Below are 19,467 nucleotides of genomic sequence, written 5' to 3'. Positions count from 1 at the left end.
AACTAGTGCTTTAGTACGTGTACATGCCCACACCAGGGTTTGAGACAAACAGCATTTCAAATCCTCCATATGTCCTGTTCATGTGACAGAACTGACAATAAATGAAATGAAATTGCTGAGGAGCAAAAGGTAATCTACAGTGATACTGACTCATGTAAACATCATCCACCACAGAAAAACAGAAGTGGAGACTGGGGGGTTAACTCCTAGATGTTCTGACGACCAACTCACTGTCTTTCAGAGGCTGTTTGTTTTTAAAGCTCGAGTGAAGACACAGTGGTATCATGTGAGACTAGACGACCTAAGGAGGTGAGGGAGAAACTGTCGTGTCTGTTTCCAGCGGGGTCCCTTGACCTCTGACCTCCAGATGTGTGAATGAAAATGGGCTCTCTGGGCAGCCACGGCTCTGCCCTTTGCAGACACGCCCACCTTCTGCTAATCCCATGCAGTTTGGGCCACAAACCCTGCAGTCCACATGTGTTCTTGTGGCCTGTTGTAAAATGGTGTGTGTGTGCAGACTGGGGCCTAAACAGTCTTGGAGCTGCACCAGTTGGCTTTGACTGGAAAGCTGAGACTCTTGTGGATTCAATGAGCCACATTTGATTCCTGTGTGATGATGTTGGCCCCCATAGCAGCCATTTCACTGCAGGCAGAGACTTTTGTCAAACTGGACGTCGCTGTAGAAAATGACCTCTAGTGACCTCTAGGAGAATCACAGCCTCATCAGACTTTACAGACACAAACTAAAGGACGTCGACCTCTGCTTTTCCAGGTAGACTGACAATAAGTGCGAGTTTCTGGGCATTTTCCAGAACGGAATGCTCACCAATTCATAAATGCAGAAAAATAAATAATAAATAGGTGCCTGATCAAAACACAATGTTCTTTACAGATTTGTGACTATAAGAACCTGATGTACAGTGCTGCACTGCATCTCAAATTCATCTTGAGGTTCCCAGCTTTCAGACGATGTTTACCGCTTCAATGCGGCATCAACATTTGACCTTTTATCTCCCCCTGAACATCCCCTGTCCTGTAATGTGGCTGCGTCTGAAGGCAGCATCCAAACAGTTAACCAGCGGCTCTGGAGAAGCCCTGCGAGCCTCGTCAGTGCCTCGGCGTTCCTCCGCGGGGCTCGCTGCCAAACGTTACAAGCAAGACGCTGGAAAACATATTTTGAACGTTCAGCGGTCCAAGGCGGGCGGGGAGTGCCAGGATTTTCCGAACCAGATGACAGATCCGTTCCAGGCGAGATATGCCTGGAACGGACGGCTGTGACTCATCTGAAACACGATACGCCTGTTGTTCTGCCTGGATTTCGGGGCGGCCGGCGCTGCGTTGCTGGGAGGGGAAGGGAAAAGTCTTGTACATTCCACCCGCTCCCCCCTAAAAATATGCAGAGAAACTCCTTGGAGCGCGAGGGCAGGGACGCCTGACACAAAACAACAACAACAGGGCAGGGCGCTTCGAGACAGATGTGCAGTGGAATGGGAAACAGACTCAGTCAATCTGTCTCACTTATGTAATCCCAGACACAGACACATGCTCTATCTTCTAAACTTGTTTTTTCCTTTTCTTTCTCTCCGATCTCAGGCCTACACTCATGACCTTATCTCATGAGAAGACGGCGATGGGCTTACCTGGATGCCAGTCTGCACAGCCATGACTGCAATCACAGATGATTCACTTCTTCATTCTGCAGAAAAACAGAGAGGGAGAGGTCATATCAAATATCGCACACTGGGGTGCACTGGCATCATGATGCTGTACGGAGACAGCAGGACAAAGTCAAACAGAGACTGCAGACAGAAAATACGCTGATCGTTTCTGACCTCTGCGTTTCTGTTCATCACGATGCATGACAATAACCCAAAATGCATGCGCACACACACACTGTACTGCACGTGACTAAAAACAAAAGAGGACAAGAGACCAAAAAGTTAAGACTTATTCCCCTGTGGTCCTCAAAGCCCAAGATGGCATCAGGTTTGTAAAACCCAACAACAGAATATCTGATAAAGACCCAAATGAAACACGAAGACACACATCATAACAGTCAAGAACATGTTACTTTTGAAACCTTTCGAAACCTACATTCATTAAGCTTTTGGAAAGTGGCTGCCCAAGGGTTTTGTTTTTACTTAAAGAAAATCACTGCGACCAAGTTTCCAGCCGTGCAAACCGAGGTGAAATACTGAAAAAGAAAGAATCTTAATACTCAGATTCAACACAATATAATCAAGGACAAACTTTTTTTTTTGTCCTGGTGAAAATGTTCTAGCTGAAAACTTGGCATTAACTCTTCAAAGAGAAAAAAAAAAACTGCGACAACATCCGCTGCAGATTCGAGCCGGCTCTCTGCCCAGACAGCGGCTCTGCAAATTAACGTGGGAAAAGCCTCGGAGGGACCTCGTGGTGACGTGCCGGAGCTTAACCGGCTCCCGACAACCAAGTCTGCACTTCAGTCAGGGGAAATAACAAATCATCGGCAGCGAGGGCCAACATGAACTCATCTTCGGCAGCTCATCACAGTATCGGCACTGGATGAGAAAGCACAAGGCACTCGATCTTCCTGTCCACACGAGTTCAGGTTTAGCAAATGGAAAACATGTCGAGGACCTTTGAAATGGAAGGTTTTCTGTGTTTGACGCGTTTCCACAAAACATACAAACTGATCGCAAGCGAAAACACTTGAGTGTTTGAATGACCCAGGCGTGGCGTCCTGTGTGTGGGAGTGACAGGACGTTGCTACGGGCGACCGGTTTGTTTGCTGGCTACATGGCTGTGCCTTGTTCTGCAAAGATGCATTTCTGCATTTGTACTTCCAAACCTTGACAAATCATCGTATTTGCGCCGCTTTTTTCCTGCCTAACATCATTCCATTCTTTGCGTATACGAGTCAGTGTTTATTTCTTCATCTGTCCACCTGGACTGGCTGACATTACCGCCGTCCGCCATGACGGCAGCTCTGAGGTCAGTCAGTGACAATAATTATCCCAAAGTATTGGTCATCTATATGAAATGTTCAATAAAATGTCAATAAATCTCAATATGCATGTCTTCTGTGCTAGGATGCACAACGAGCCAATCAAGTAGCAAGATTAGAGAAAGGTCAAGTTGCACACCCAGTTATGAGCGAGGACACACACACACACACACACACACACACACAGGTTAGCATGATGCGTCTTCTGGTGTCCCTCAGAAGCCAGAAGAAGCCTTTCAACGTGGCCTGATAATTAACTGATGGACTAATTCACTGTTATGACCTTGATAGCATCTTGTTACATTTCTGAGATTTTACTCAACATCTACCGCTTGCGTCATGTAATTTTTTTATGCAGTGCGGTAAAATCCACAGGAAAAAAAGTGTTAATGGAAACTGTGTGTGTGTGTGTGTGTGTGTCTGTGTGTGTGTGTGTGTCGTGATCCCGACATGCACAGGCTGAAGCCGACAGACACGCCGTCTTTGTTTAATCGCCTCAGGCCGGATCCTGTCAGGTACCCTTCATGTTTTCAGGCAAACAATTCCAAATCTGATGACGTCGAGACTAAACAGGCCGAGGTCGATTGACACCTTAAAGACCCGACGCGTAATATCCTCCGCTCTGGGTGATTATCTCCATGCAGCTGCGGTGCGTTTCAGGTATGTGGCTCCGGTCCAGACATATTCCAATCACTGTCACGTACCAGAGTCTCTGAGTTTTTTCCCTTCATGGTCCGTGTCTGCAAAATGCCTCAACTGTGATCTCAAAATTCAAGCAGACAAATATGGAAAAAAAAAGTCAGATATTGCGGTTGTAATCAAATTTACCGGCACAAATTCAAACTCTGAGGGGCAAATTCTGGCGTTTGAGCATCCCCGACCCTGACCAAGCAGCTTTGACGCGCGTCACCCTCCCAACCAACCTGTCAACCACCAAACCAAAGTAAACATGCTCCAAAAAAAGAAGAAAAAAAACAATAATCTGGGGAAAAAATGGGTTTGTTGTTGTTGAAAGGCAGCCAGCCCTGTGATTAGATCATTTAGGAGTGTTAATCAGGATAAAAGCGGCGAACACGGGAACTCGGGAAGCTGCTAACGGCCCTCGGGGGTTTAAAAAGAAAATTAAAAAAATTAAAAATCCAATGAGATCCGTTTGTTTTTATGAGCTGCACGGTGGCTGTTATTGGATGAGACTTTCTCACGAGGAAGTGATAGGGTTAGGCTGAGTGCTCCTCTCGCCCTTTTCCCACACAGGATGTGAAGGATTAGCCCCATGCTGAACTGTCCCCTGTGGGCGTGTGTGTGTGTGTGTGTGTGTGTTTGCGTGTGTGTGTGTGTGTTTGAGAAAGAGAGAAAGGGAATGGGGGGAGGAATGCAATCACAAGCACGTAGATCCTAATGACAGTGATAATTTGGACACCACAGCTGAGACAATATCACACACACACACACACACACACACCCTTTCCCTTGCCCTCCCCTCCTCCTCAAACACACACAAATATCATCTCAAACAGAACGGCTCATGATTTCAATAAAAACAGGTTTGAGGAACTTCTTGCTTTTATACATCAAGGTGTTTTACACAACCGACATGACAATTAGGGGGAAAAAAAAAGTCCTGCGTCCTCATCCAGGTTTCTTTTCATGATCCCCAAAAAACATAAACAACAACAACACAACAAAACCACATCCTCAGCTGCATGGGAGCAACGAGAGCCTGCGCCCCGTGAACTGAAACCAAAACTGCAGCCCCGACGGGGGAGAAGATGCAAGTCAGCGCCGCCGCTTTTGATTCCTGCCAAGGACGGGACCGCACGGGACGGGACGGTGATGATGACGGACTTACCTCAGAGACGGGCGACCGGCAAAGAAAAACAGTCAGAGCCAGAGAGAGAGAGAGAAAACAGTCGATTCTCTCCTCAGCGTCGGAGACTCGTCCTCATCGCCCGCTGGATACAAAAAAAAAAAGCCCCGACACAGAGCGGCTCCTGCCTCGCTGCTTCCAGATCCAGAAGTGAGCAGGGGAGGGAAGAGAGGCAGCCAGAGAATGACAGGGGGAGGGAGGATGGGAGGGGAGGAGGGGAGGCAGGGGGAGGGAGGTGCAAAAGGAGAGCCCTGACTAATGAAGTGGCTACGCTTCGCTAAACCCTGACCACCCTCCCCTTCACCCACCAAACAATCCTGTCACGGCGGGACCCTCTCACAAAGCCCCCATTGTTTTCGTGAGCCTGCCCCTCCTCCTCCTCGACACACTCAGCCAGCCCAGGAACTCCCCGACCAGCCTGGGACGGGAGCAGTGGGATGGTTTTAGGGGTAACCGCCACTTCCTTTGCTTTACTCTGTTCCCCCTTTTCCTCCCCCCTCGTATTCCTTTCCGACCGGCTCCCGGCAGAAAGTTGGAGTTGGGAAAAGCAGGAAAGCAAGAAGCGAGAAGGAGGGTCGGGGTGGGGGGGGGGAGGCGTTTCGTGACACGTCAATCTTCAGGGGTAGGCTTTCGCTCGGCGCTCTCGAGAGATTCAGGTTCAGGTTTCCAGTCCGAGCCAAAACCACCTTCGAGGGGTATAAATTTATCCGATTCCTAAGCCGCAAACATTCGTGTTCCTATTGTTCCGCTCGATGAAGTCAGCACAATGACGTTATGACCCTGGTGGTATTCCCCTGATCCAGTGGTTCTCCAGTGGGACGCAAGAGGTATTTATGGGACAAATCTATCTCTGAATCATTGTTTTTTTTTGGTTGGTTTGGGATCTCTTGGTTTCAAGGGGTCCTGAGCCAAAAACATCGAAGAGAAGCCCAAATTTACGGTGTTTGAGGCTGTATCGCATCCAATAAAACAAACCTCAGACATGGCTTCAGACTCTTATTAGCCTAAATGGGATCTGTGGTCCTCCACAGGTGAATCTGGTGGAGGGCGTTGATATGGAAAACTGCCTCCGAGCAGAAAGTTTGAGCTGGAAGCAGAAAAAAGAAAGAAGAAGAAGGAGACTTCCCCCTCAAACTTCTTGAGAAATGTGTGTTTTGCACGTCCAGGAGCTGATTTTTACTTTATTATTAGCGCACCTTCGAGCCCCATAAAAGAAGGCGTTCACATCCGTGTTTCTTTCGGAGAACGTTCTTCCGAAGCGCGAATTTATCGGGAAGTGAAGTGACTGCATCTTCACACTTTGGAGGCGGGCGGCGTGCTTGACACTTGACGTCACTCCGTCGCTCGCGGAGCACAGCTGTTCGTTTCTGCAGCTGTTTCAAAAGGCTCGCCGTGATGATGTCGCTCCTGCAACTAATCCGGGGTTTTTCCCACTCTTCCTTTTTGTTGTCCTTTGTTGTCGACTTCCAGGATCGCGATCCGTCCAACGTGCTTCTCTTTTCTCGAAAGCACATGAGCCGCCAGATATTACATTTAAACCTGTCATGCATGACTGTACCCTTGATAAACACCACGAGGCAGGGTTTTTCATGCACAGTATCTACTAATTTCGACATCAACCCACTGAAATAAAGTGATCTAAAGCACAGCCAGACTCCCCGTGCTGTTGAAAATTTAATGAAAGCTATTAAGAGTCAATCGGATGATCTATGAAGTGGCAAATCCATGTTGACAGCAAGAAACAGAAAACTCTCTGATCTGAGACAGGAAAGACAATGGAGATCTTACTCACTGATCGCGGAAAAGGTCACAGCGGAGCACCGGGAAGCTCGATTTCTTGGGCTAAAAACTGGCCTTCAGAGCGAGCCTGTGGGGAAATTTCCAAAGCACGCTCGCGTCTCTTAAAGCTTTTGTTTTGAGAAGGTCCGCGATGCGTCACAGCGCCCAGACACGGTGACAAAAACGACATTTAGGATTTCAGAGGAGAGGGATAATCGGCGTCACTTCAGTGCGGAGGCATGCGCGAGGACAAAGGGCAAATCTTTGGCTCTGGGCTGCAGTTGTTTGCAGCTGGGGGCCCCGGCAGAGCCCGAGAGGAGCCCGACTCCCCACCGGGACCAAAGGCTCCCACTCACAGCCAAATGTCAAGCGAGGAGGAGGGCGAGGGAGCTGAAAAGGGGAAGCAGAGACAAAACATGTTTTATGGTGGATGTGAACTTGGGAGCGGCCCTCTGGGAAAAGGACAGAGCTGGACGCTGGGACACCGGGCGCGACCACGCACATTCCTCGGCGGTCGCCGGGACAAAAACACGAACGCGAACAATGCCGGCTTCTCTTCTCCCGTCCCATCTGTAGTGCCCCCGTGATGTCGAGATTCGGCATCCTGCTCGCTGAAAGGCCCCGGCAGTGTTTTTGGGATTATGTTCTTAGATTTCACTTTGGGCCAAACATGCGCCTGAGCCTCTCTGGAGGATCGACTTGCATCGTCGTCATCTCGTCGAACTTTGTGAATGCAGAAAGGAGCCGTGTTCCTGCAGGGGAGCAAATGTTTATTTTTGGCATTACCCAGAGACCCAGTTCCCAGGATGTGGAGGGGGGGGGTTTACAACTTTCCCAGCATCCCAGCAATCTTTCTGCAACAAGACTGACACTGTCCAACACGTTAGCTTTGGCGTAAGAGGATATGTGAGCCATTCCTGTATTTCTGGTGTCACGTTAGGATTTAGTGGGTAAATGAGGCACAGAAACCCAGCACACAAAGGAGCCTGAGCTCTGACCTTCTCAGGTTTTGCGTCGACCGACCTGAATTTCTTGTTGGCGGCTGCGAGTCTTGAAAACCGATTTAAGTCCGTTTTATGCAAACTTTACCACCAAGGGACGTTTCCAGATAATAAACGCAGCGTTACATGTCCAGTCACACCTGCAGAGAGCGGGGATTTTCATTTTCAGGCTACACTGCCAAACGATTCCATCAGTGTTTACTGCACTGTTTTCCCAAGATCATTTCAAGATTACCTGAAGTTTTTAAGTTGAAATGATCTGACTACATTCGTGTCTTGCTGGGGGGGAGCAGGAAGCAGATTCTGCAAGGAGATACAACCAGTTCAAAAAAAGTAAATCACAGACGGATTATTATTTATTGTTCAATTTTCTCAATGTGGCATCAGAGATCAGTGGCATTATTACGCAGAGCCTCATCCTGGCTGCACAAAACACCTCTAATCCCATCATAAATAACGGCATCAAACCCCCAAAGAGGCACTTTACATCCGGCCTTCCCGAGGATCCATAAAACAGCGAGCTGTCACAAGTTATTCACTTCACATCCTCAGTCGTGTGTTCGGAGGCGTGTTTCCTTCCTGCCGGCCTAATGTGATGAACACAATCAGAGCAATTGCTTTTGTCAGGGTACAAACGGGAGGCATAATAGACTTGGATGTGATGAAAAGAGTGGTCTTGCCCGAGCCTGCCTGTAGCCTAAGATAAAGATGCAGGCTGTGTGTGTGTGTGTGTGTGTGTTCGGGGGGGGGAGGGACATCTGTCCGCATGTTCCCCCACGCTCGTCGTCTCTCTAGTTGCAGCCAGTAATCATTTAAGAGGATCAGCGCTATTCCAGACAGCAGAGCCCGTCCACCTCCACGGCGCTCTGTCACCACAACACCGAACACGTGGCACATGCAACGCCGCCGCCGCCGGGCGCTCCGGGCGCCGCACGCGTGCACACGTGCATGAGGGCGCTGAGAAACGAGAGCGATTACGTAATGCGCTACGGGCGGAAGGAGGTTTCATGATGTCATTAGCAGACGTGCATGTTTGATTTCCACTAGACTGCACCGTCGGTGGGCGATGCATTTAAGATCGGACCAGCGGTTTCAAGCACATAAAAAAACAGATTGTTGCAGAATAAAAACCTGCTTACACTTGGGCCTCAATGGCTTAGACCACCGCTTCCCAAAGCTGCAGTCGTATAAAAATGAGAACGTGTTTCATTTTGCTTAGGGCTTTGCACAGAATGGGCAAAATTCACACCTCAATTTCTACACCGAATGCCTCAATTAGCAACGCGTTATCACTGTGGGTTCACGCTTATTTTAAATTTTAACAGTGAAAATGAGTCATTCTTCAAAAAAACACAAAAACGATTTAATCATAACAGAATAAATTTGATCCGAACAGACCGAGCAGTGTCTCAGGCTGACCCTAAATTTGATATCGTCCGTATCGTTGAGGTATTTTGAGATATTAATATCTCGCATGCTCGTATCCAGATGATGATCTAATGACATAGCGTTCAGCCTGAGGTTCACTGTTGTTTCGCTCAGTGGGAGTCAGCACAATGCCAGCATGTACAACAATGACTACTTCACTCTTCACCCGGCTGGTATCCCCCCCTAATCCAGTGGTTCTCCAGTGGGTGGGCAAAGTGATTTATGGGACACATTCATCATCATGTCATTGTTTTGTTTTGTTTTTTTCTATTTTTTTTGTGTTTTTCCTTACATTAAATGGCAAACAGGCATGATCCACAGCCCAAATTACAGTGTGTGAGGTTGTGTCACATCCAACAACAACACACTCTTACTCGCCTAAGCGGGGTCTGTGGTCCTGTGCAGATGAATCTGGTGGGGGGTCGTTGATATTAAAAATGCTTGGGAAACCGCGGTTTATCTTTATTTGTTTGGTATTAATCTGGATCAGCCGAAACAGCTGAGTAATATCCAGCCTCTGTGTGTGTCCCCAGTACCCACGGTGTGAAATGGCTTCGGGCCAGCACACGGGGGGCGGTGGGGGGACTAAGCCCCCAGGTCACCCTGAGCCTTCCCTCCAGTCCAAACAGGGTTCTGCTAGACCCAACGTCCCCCCGGAGAATACCGCCTCCCCCTCCATTAAACTCGCTCCTGCTGAGCCCTTTGTGTCTGGACTTAATTACCCCGTCGGAGGAGCGTTTCATTTGGAGCCGGGCCTCTCCTTTTTCATTACAGATGGGGCCTGGGCCGCGCTGTGCCCACAGGAAAGCACATTCACCGGGGGAAAGAATGAAAAAAGCAAATACGCGACGACGGTCTGTTGCCGAAGCGATCGCCGCGCGCTCAACAAACCTCCAGTTTCCAAAGCGATGCGGTTCGCCCTCGGGCTTGTACGAGCTTGCACATCACGGCCTGGCTCTGGGCAAATGACTACACCCCCCTTTTCAAGCGGGATTAAGCTCAGAACACACCATCTCTTCCTGCCTCCCTCCCCGTGTCCTTGTGGAGAGGCCTTCCCTTTCGAGGTGAGGCGGCGTGAGTAAAGCCCATCTTAAAGGCTTGAATGAGCGGGAGCCACCTGCCAATCCCATTTTGATTTGTTGCTGCTAATCCCGAGCTCACTACACACCACCAGGTCAGCTGCAGGAGGAAGGGAGTCCCTGAGCACTGGCCCACGATCAGCTTTGCTTTCCTCATTTTCCCCCCTCCCAACGTTGACCAAACTGATTCCGGAGCGGTTCTAAAGGAGAACCTGAGCTTCACATTCAAGCCGTCGTCCTCGGCGTAAATCCTCGCCACAAACGGAAGACGAGATTAGCCGTTTAACCACCGACACCTTGGGGTGCGTTCGCTCCTCACCGTGAAAACTTTCTTAACCAATTGGAATTCAAAATAAAGGCAAAATTAGCTCAAAATTAGGCTTTGCAACGTCATTCAAAACATCATTCGACTAAATTTTGTCGAGGGAAAAACAGGCATTTCCAGCGGGGTCCCTTGACCTCTGACCTCCAGATGTGTGAATGAAAATGGGTTCTCTGGGCAGCCACAGCTCTCCCCTTCATGCTAATCCCATGCAGTTTGGGCCACAAACCCTGCAGTCCACATGTGTTCTTGTGGCCTGTTGTAAAATGGTGTGTGTGTGCAGACTGGGGCCTAAACAGTCTTGGAGCTGCATCAGTTGGCTTTGACTGGAAAGCTGAGACTCTTGTGGATTCAATGAGCCACATTTGATTCCTGTGTGATGATGTTGGCCCCCATAGAAGCCATTTCACTGTAGAAAATGACCTCTGGTGACCTCTAGGAGAATCACAGCCTCATCAAACTTTACAGCCACTATCCAAAATCGAATCACAATAATTACTGAATCAGCACCCGAGTCCTGTGATGGTATCGAATCGGGAGGTAAGTAGATCATCCAAGCCGTCACAGCGAGCTGAATTTAGATAGAAATCTACCTTAGCACACAGAACGGATCTACACATACACCTTAATCATTTGTTCAGGTGTCTTTTCGTCTGTTATTTGTGCCACAGAGCTCCATGACGCCGCCACACTGCAAAAACGCAAAATCTTACCAAGAATATTTGTCTTATTTCAAGTCAAAAATGTCTTATTTCTAGTCAAAATATCTCATCACACTTAAAATAAGACATGATCACCTCAGAAGTAACTTGTTTTTAGACAATTTTCACTTGAAACAAGTGAAAATTTGCTTGTTTCATTGGCAAAATTTGCCAGTGGAAAAAGTGAAAATTCACTTGAAATAAGTGAAAATTAGCTAGAAACAAGAAACAAATTTTGCCAATGAAATAAGCAAATTTTCACTTGAAACAAGAGACAATTGTCTAAAAACAAGTTACTTCTGGGGTGATCATGTCTTGTTTTAAGTGTAATGAGATATTTTGACTAGAAATAAGACATTTTTGACTTAAAATAAGACAAATAATCTTGGTAAGATTTTGAGTTTTTGCAGTGCAGCTGTGGCTGCTGGGAGATTTGTGACGCCTCTACAAGCACGACACGTTCACATGCCAAAATTTAAAACAGGAAAAAAAAAAAAAAAAAAAAAAAAAATCACAGTTTCAAAGGTTTCCTGCTTCATTTGCCTCGAGGTTGCCTGCTTCGCTCTATAACGTCTAGATTCAGTCGGCTGTGTGAATCAGCAGCGTCACGCCTCCAACACAGAGGCTCGGTGTCCTTTAAGCTGCAGCGGGCCTGGCAGGACGCCCACTCTGAGGGTTTCTGCTGAGCTCTCCCTCTCTCACACACACACACACACACACACACACACACACACACACACACACACACACACACCCGAGCCAACGGCAATGACATCACCTCTCCAGCGTCCAGCAGGCTGACCCGACCGTTTGAAATACCTGAGCCGCCTGCAAAAACAAACTTGACCGTTGATCTCGGCCCGGCCGTGTTTTTGAACGCGATTATTGACGCTTACCTAATCTCCCGCAAAACAGAACTGTGTCACATCACCTTTAAACTGAGCTCATCAACTGGGACGTGGAAAAAAAGAAAAAAAAAAAAGAAAAAAAAGGAAAGGGCCAATACTGAGAGGACCTCCGAAGAGAAACGGCTGCAGAAAGCTTTATTTGAAAGTCTGTTTACTCAGCTGACAAAAGTTTTCCGGGTGTCGTGATGGATGTAAGTTTTAAACTTTTCAAAAAAGGTTAAACATGTTTTGAAAGGCCGGTTCCCTCCTTCTTTATTGCCAACATCCCATTCATTTAGAGGAACGCTATTTATAGTCTGTTGTGTCCTTATGAAAAGGTTTTGCTTGGTAGTAGGGATGCATGATATTGGATTTTCTGCCAATATCCAATATGCCGCTATTTTCCAGCTCTTTTGGCCAATTGCCGATACATGCACATGTTTTCCACCTAATTGCAGAGAAAAATCAAGTCTCTCCTGATGTGGAATTATTAACATTTTACTAAGCCTGCTCTTATTGTGAAGGCGCACTGCCAGATGTGTAAAAAAATGCCATTTTTATTTTTGTGCAACATTTTCTTCCAAACCAAAACTGTAAGATTCAATCTACTGAAACAGGCTTGGATGACGCTCCCTTAGGCAGCCACAACCAGGGCAAATCTGATCCGTCATACCAGCAAAATTTTCATTTGAGGTCGATACTGATATTTCATTTTAAAGCCGATATTATCGTGCATCCCCACTTGGGAGTTTCTCCTCGTCTTGGCAAAGGATCCAACGTTGATGGACCGGTAAAGTCTTTACGACGAGCTGCAGAGAGAAGCCTGACTTGATGTGACATTTTACATTTGCGATAATAATCAATAAACAGAAATACAACTTGCAGTCTTAATTCTGCCTTGAGAGTTTACACACAATCCATAAGCACTGTTTTCAGAAGTGGACAGGACAGGCCGCAGACGACAGGCTTTATCAGGGTCAGTTCAGATTAGCCTGGGCAGCTGAACCCCCTCCCCGCCCCGCAGAGGTCAGGCCAAGGAGAGTTAACGGGGTGGAGGGTCGCCACGTTCAGCCAAATTAGCCAAGCTCGCTCGTCTGGCCGATAATCCCGGTCAGAGCAGGAGGACGAGCCGTCAAACTGGGACACCTTTCACCTTAATCAGGCTCATCGGGCGGAGAGGAAACCTGTGCTCCATTAGGTCCTCAGTGAGCAGCCCACCACCCCACAGAGAGGAGCTCACCCTCCGACAACACGAGTGATTAAGGCCACGTCCGCACTGAGCCGCTAAATTTGAAAACAAATCTTTTCTCCTCCACGTTGGCCGCCCGCCCACACTGCGCCGGCGTTTTCCATCTGGGGGCTTTCAGCAAACACTGAGCTGTGTCAGTCTGAAAAGTGGCGTTTGGATTAGGCGTTTCCCAGCGGGAGGAGCCACTTTGTGCATGCCAGAAAAGTTAGATTCTGATTAAATGCTTATTGGATCACTTGTTTAGCGCTGATGTGAACAAATAAGCGGGAATCTAATCAGAATGATTTCAGTCGGCTCGTGTCATGAGAGCTAAACTGGTAAGCCGGTAAGCGCCGGGAGTTTTGGAAAACTTCCCAAAAATGCTAGTGTTGTGTCGTGCAGAGGGAACACCTTAACAGCATTTTATTTTTCAGTTAGATTAAAATTTACCCATCTTAGGGTGGACATGACCAAAGAAAAAAGCCAATGTTTTTTCCCCACCAAAGAGCTCCGATTGGAAACTGCACAAAACAGCGTCTCATCTCAGACGCCAAAAAGATGAGGCGTGAGCGTGAACCACATTACAGGTTACTACTGAGGCTGTGCATCATCTGTTTTCAAAAGGACAGAGTAGCGACTCGATTTTGAGAAAATAAGGTCATAAAACGCACTCGTGCTCCGAAACAAAAGACTTCACATACGAGTCTGAAAACGGGTTTCTGTCGAGAGCTGCGTCTGATGGTGAATCTGCCTGTAGCCCTGTTCTGCAGTCTGCAGCTGACCTGGATACACAAAGGCAGCACAAGACGCGGTCTATAGAAACAGACAGCCCGCATGACTGTGAGATAAGCCTCGTTCATGTAGTTCAGCGAGGTCGTTCCTCTGGTGTCAGACAGCGCGAGCCGAGCAGCGGCACCAACAGATCCCACAGGAGAACAGAGCCGCAGCCCGAACCGTTCAACGAACCCGCGCTTCGGTTTGGACGGCCGACCACGGGTCACGGCGTCTATTTCTAATGTTCTCCGTATTTATTTTAATTGCAACATTTGTCATTCAGAGATTTGATAACCATATATGCAGTTAACAAATATTCTTTCAAAGGCAAAAATGCTGCTGTGTGATTGTAAAGGGAAAAAAATTACTGAGCCGGGAGACGGGATTACAGTCGTAGATTTACGAGGAAAAAAAAAAAGCACAAATTTATGAGAAAAAAGTCTAAAAGTCTGAGATTATAAAGTCAAAAATCTGCAAGAAAAAAACTATGAGAAAAACTCAAAAATTTGTGTGCTGCTTTCTTCTGAATCGGCCCGAGTCACGGCGATGTCTCTTCAAAGTCCAGATGTTGGTGAGAAGATTGTGATTCTGGGCTCAAACCAGCAGGATTTCGTTGTTTCCAAATCCCACAGTAGAAGAAAAACTATTTTTGCAGTTTTTTTCCTCATAAATTTGTGTGAATTTTTTCTCACAAAAGTACAACTTTAATCTCAGATTTTTTTTCCCCCTCAGAATATGACCAACCCCTCCCTCGGTTCTGTAATTTTTTGCCCCTACACTGGCCCTAACACGCCGTCGTAAAAAAGAGAGCCCACTTTAACAAAATGACTGACAGAGCCACAAATCATGGTGCTTAAAAAAAAACAAAAACAAACAACAAAAACTTAAATCTCTGCTTGACAAAGAAAGTGAAATAGATTGGGCCCCCTAAATTTTAAAGGAACTGAATTATGATTCCCCCATCCCAAGAGGCGGATGCGCCTTACTTTCCATCTCCTTCAGAGAAACTCAAAAACACGTCTCTAATCTAATCAACACCTTAAAGAACAACACACAACAATGTCAGTTGTCTTTACAGAGACGTCTATTTACAGGAGGCTTAATGAGGTCCATCCTGCTGTCCCACCTAAAGGCATAAGTCCTGTCTGTCGCCCCCCCCCGGACCCCCGCCCACCCGTCGGCCCACGCTGATCCCTCATTTCCCCTCCCACCAGTCCCTTTCTGTAAGCTGCTGTACCCTAAATAAATGAGGGGTAATCCAAGATTTCATTATCTTCTGCATTGTGTCGCTGTGCAGCATCGCAGCCCATATGTGCCCACGTGGAGCTTTAACCCATTAAGCCTCCCCTTGTCTCAGCCATGCCACTCAGTGTGTGTGTGTGTGTGTGTGTGTGTGTGTGTGTGTGTGTGTGTCTGAGCCTCTTTTCCAGAGCCCTGGCAGCCCCAAAACAAGAGGCCTGATGCCAAAGATCAAGCAGATGGTGCTTATGAAGACAGTGGGGATCGGGGTTGCTACTCATGCGTGCGTCCATTCATTCATTCATTCATTCATCCGTCCGGAGCCGAGCGGTGGCGGCGGCTTTGTCTCAAACCAAAAAAATAAATAAATAAATGACATTTCGTCAACAATCTGATAACTGATCACACTTCAGACGACTGCTGCCCAGGTTTCTTTTCATTGGTCCAAACTTTAGCGGGTAACTTTATCTTGTCGGATGTTTGCGTTTGGTGCGTTCAGGTTCACGCTGCTCGATTACAAGCAAAAACTTCCTCTTCCCATCAGACTTTGGCTTCAGTTTTGACACTTTATAAACTAAACGATTATTCCAACAATGTCTGACGGATGAATCAGTGATGCAAATAATCAAAAACAATGTGGTTTTCTTGTTGTCACAGTAATAGAGCTGTTCATTCAGTTCTATGTTTGGCATTGAGCTCATAGTTAGTGCTGCTGTTGGCCTGGACTGCATTTTACTGACAGCTGTTTCCACTATTCTGTCCCCCATTATGTATAATAAATAGGGAGGACAAAAAATTGGAAACACCTCTCAAAATAATGTAGTCTGGTACAAGACCTCTGCAAACTACAACCTCAATGATAAACACAGAATTAAATTAAAAGTAGAATTTATGGCAGAGCTGCTGAGCTGAACTGCATTAGACTGGACAGGTGGAGCTGATAAAGTGGACACACTGAGTGTGTATTGCCCAGGAATTTCATCACTTCCTGTGTACCGGTCAAACTTTGAATGCAGTAAATTCACCACACAGGAAAACTCATAATTCACACCCAAAGTCACGAGTCTTCGTCTGGGGCCGCAGCATCAAAGCCGGAGCTGTCTGAACCTCTGAGGAGGGAGTCTGGCCAAAAATACAACCTGCCTCAACACATCCCATAAACACATCAGCAGTGTGTGAAACGTCCCGGGTGGCTTCACTGGGCGAGTTTTCTCTCTCTCTCTCTCTCTCTCTCTCTCTGCAGGAAACACCTGCCCCAGCCTGCGCTCCGTCCTCCTTCCTCCAGCAGGAAACCCAGAGTGCCACATCTGGACCAAGACGAATATTTCATCTGTCCTCCTGAAGGCCGACGTCGCACAACCAAGAGCCTGAGCCCCTGACCCCGTGATCCGTGAGCGTGGGCTGTTTTTGGCACGCGGAAATGGGAATTGAACCCCCCTACCTTGGCTGTGTCAGTGCCTTGTTCTTCCCTGTTGAACCCCACTGGCCTAGAGGGCTCGTTCGGTCCTGTCAGTCGTTATAATTTCCCCTCATTTTGACGTGATATCTCCGAATGTAAATAAAAACACAAACCACTGAATCTACAACACACCCGACAGAGTGCAGTGTCACACACACACACACACACACACACTGTATGAGAGCCATCCAGTCATTAGTCCAACAAAAAAAAATCTCAGACATTCTCTGAGATTAAAGTGGTAAATAAGAAAAACTCAAAGTTATGAGAAAAAAAACCTCAAAAATCTTGAGATTATAAAGTTGTGACTTTTGAGTAATAACTTATAAAGTCACTACTTTAATCTCAGAGATTTTTCTCAGAGTTTCTCAGAGTTTTTTTTCCCTCTGAAAATTCTGAGATTATAGAGTAGTGACTTTATAGGTGACGTCTTTGTAATCTCAGAATTTGAGTTTTTTTCCTCACTAATTTGACTTTTTTCTTGTAAATGTACCACTTTAATTCAAAGTATCGCATCAATAGTGTAACTACGACCGCCTAGTTTTTTTTTTCTCCTTGATGTGCCAAACAAACCGAACCCAAACCAAAACCGTGACCCAAACAGAGTGATAACCACCGAACCGTTTCAGCCCGGCTCTGCAGCCGTCCCGTCCTCAGTTTACTCCTGCACCTGATCCCCTCTCCCCCGTTTATTCCTCCGAGCCAAATCAGGGATCAATGCCTGCATCAGGCTGCAGACTGCCGCTTCAAAGTCAGCCCAAGCACGCACAGACCTGTCAATGCCAATTTACAGCATTATGTAATATGCTTGCACAGAGGGAAAGGGATCCTGCATGCATATTGATTTTATTTCAATGATACAATGTCGGAGGCAGTACACTAGGAGCCCATTTCTATCCCTCAAGGTACACTTTACACACAAATGTCCCCACTATAGGGCTCATTACTGGACCTGAAGGTTAATATGTGAAGCTTTCTCAGAGCCAAAAAGGTCCATGTATGTTCCCAAAGCAATAAAAAGTTACATACATGAACCATTTCCTCTAAATGTAAAGCTACAGCATCAGCAGACAGCGTTCATTAGGCCAAACACAATGAAGTAATAAATAAATACCTGCAATAAATAAATAAGTTAGCTAATTAAATATGAATTTAAGGTGGATTTTCACTTGTAGGCTATAGTTGAGTCACCTTAAAATGAAATAAGTTTTGTAGAATTGTGGATATGAACAATAGGTATTCCAGTTATACCATCAATGCAGCTCTTTATAAGGTAACAAACCACAAGTAGCTAATGTCAAGGGTGCAAAAGCTGCACCTTAGAGGGTACAGGACACTATCTGTACCCCTAAAGGTGCAGTTATGTGCTTTATTTTGAGAGAGAGTGTATTCTCACCATGAGCATTCCCAGTAAAGTAATAAAAATAAACTTTATCCCTTTAGGTGAACATTTATAAATATATATATAAGAGCAGGAGGAAGCCAGTGGAGAATAAATAGGCTGTAATCTCATTGGCATGCAGGGAGAAGCGACAACAATCAGCCCCAGCGGGCCGGGCAGCCTGCCAGCCTGCCACGCTGCTTACTCTCACACTTTTTTAAAAAATAATAATAATAACAACACAAACCGTGACGTCACGCACCTCATCTGCGAATAAAGCAGCTTTTAACAGATCTAAATGTATTTTATCTTGGTGTTAAAACTGAGTCGCGGCTGCTAACACGAGGCTTCCTCATGGATCTGAGGGAGAAACCGGAGGAAAAGAAGAGAAAAAAAAAATCAAAGTGCAGACGCGAGAGAGAGAAAGTTTGGCACAAGTTTTTTTTTTTCTTCCCTCCGCGAGACAAATAAAGTGAAACTCACCGTTGGGGAGTGAAGAGAAACTCCTTCAGACACGAAATCCAGTCACTTTCCGTCTTCTTTAAGTGTTTTTTCATATATGTGTGTCTGTGTGTGTATAATTAGAGGGTTTGTGGAGCTGCAGGATCCTCCGCCGCCTCCGTCCCGCTGCTGGAGTGGCTCGTGCTCTCCACTCCGCTGCGCGTGGGCTGCGCTGTTCGAACCAGCCAATCACAGCGCTCCGTCACCCAGAGGGGGCGGGGCCATGGACACACCTGAGTGTCATCTTTCCTAATGCGTGAATACCCCATTGAAATAATAAGAGAACTATTGAAAACGATTATTCAAGCAGGAAAAATAACTTTTGAAAGCAGTTTATTTCCACTTCTTTATGCTTTTCTTCATTTTTTCTTTCCTTCATTGTGTTTTTGTGCTGTTCATTTATTTTCTCATCATTGTCTCTCCTGTATTCTTCCATGCCCACTTATGTATTATAGCATAAGTGTATTTTTTATTTTATTCAGTCATCACACACAATACAACACGTCCAAACAGTCTGGACAGTATACTGTAAACTAAGAAATCAACAGTGATAGTGATATGCCAGTTCTACATTCTTATCAGTGTAGGTTACCTTCCAAAAATAATGATAATAATAAATAATAATAAAAGTTAAAAAGTCATTTAACTCTTGTAACCCTCAAAAATAACTTTATAAACCATTCTTTTGATGACCAAAAGCAAGTTGCACATTTTTAAATAAATATTAGTATTGTTCCATAATTTAACCCCCATTTGAAGTAGAAATACGTATCTTTTTAAATCCTTCTTTTTTATATATTGTGGGCAGTAAACTTGCAAACCTCTCTCAAATCAT

The 19,467-nt window shown here is 46.2% G+C and overlaps 1 protein-coding gene across 1 annotated transcript in view; it reads right to left on the bottom strand.

Annotated features, from left to right (window-relative positions):
* Window positions 1-18,783, bottom strand: part of gas2l3 (growth arrest-specific 2 like 3) — a 39,981-nt gene extending 21,198 nt beyond the window's left edge. The window contains exons 1-2 of the mRNA XM_030046094.1: window positions 18,615-18,783; window positions 1,641-1,696 (exon numbers count right to left, since the gene is read on the bottom strand). Coding sequence (XP_029901954.1) covers window positions 1,641-1,664 — 24 coding nt within the window. The 5' untranslated portion in view covers window positions 1,665-1,696; window positions 18,615-18,783. The remainder of the gene's footprint in view (window positions 1-1,640; window positions 1,697-18,614) is intronic.
* Window positions 18,784-19,467: the final 684 nt, after the last annotated feature.

This window comes from Myripristis murdjan, chromosome 23 (assembly GCF_902150065.1).
Source record: "Myripristis murdjan chromosome 23, fMyrMur1.1, whole genome shotgun sequence".
NCBI classification, from domain to species: Eukaryota; Metazoa; Chordata; class Actinopteri; order Holocentriformes; family Holocentridae; genus Myripristis; species Myripristis murdjan.
Note: the sequence above shows the minus strand (reverse complement) of the source record. Positions and strands in the feature narration are given on the sequence as shown.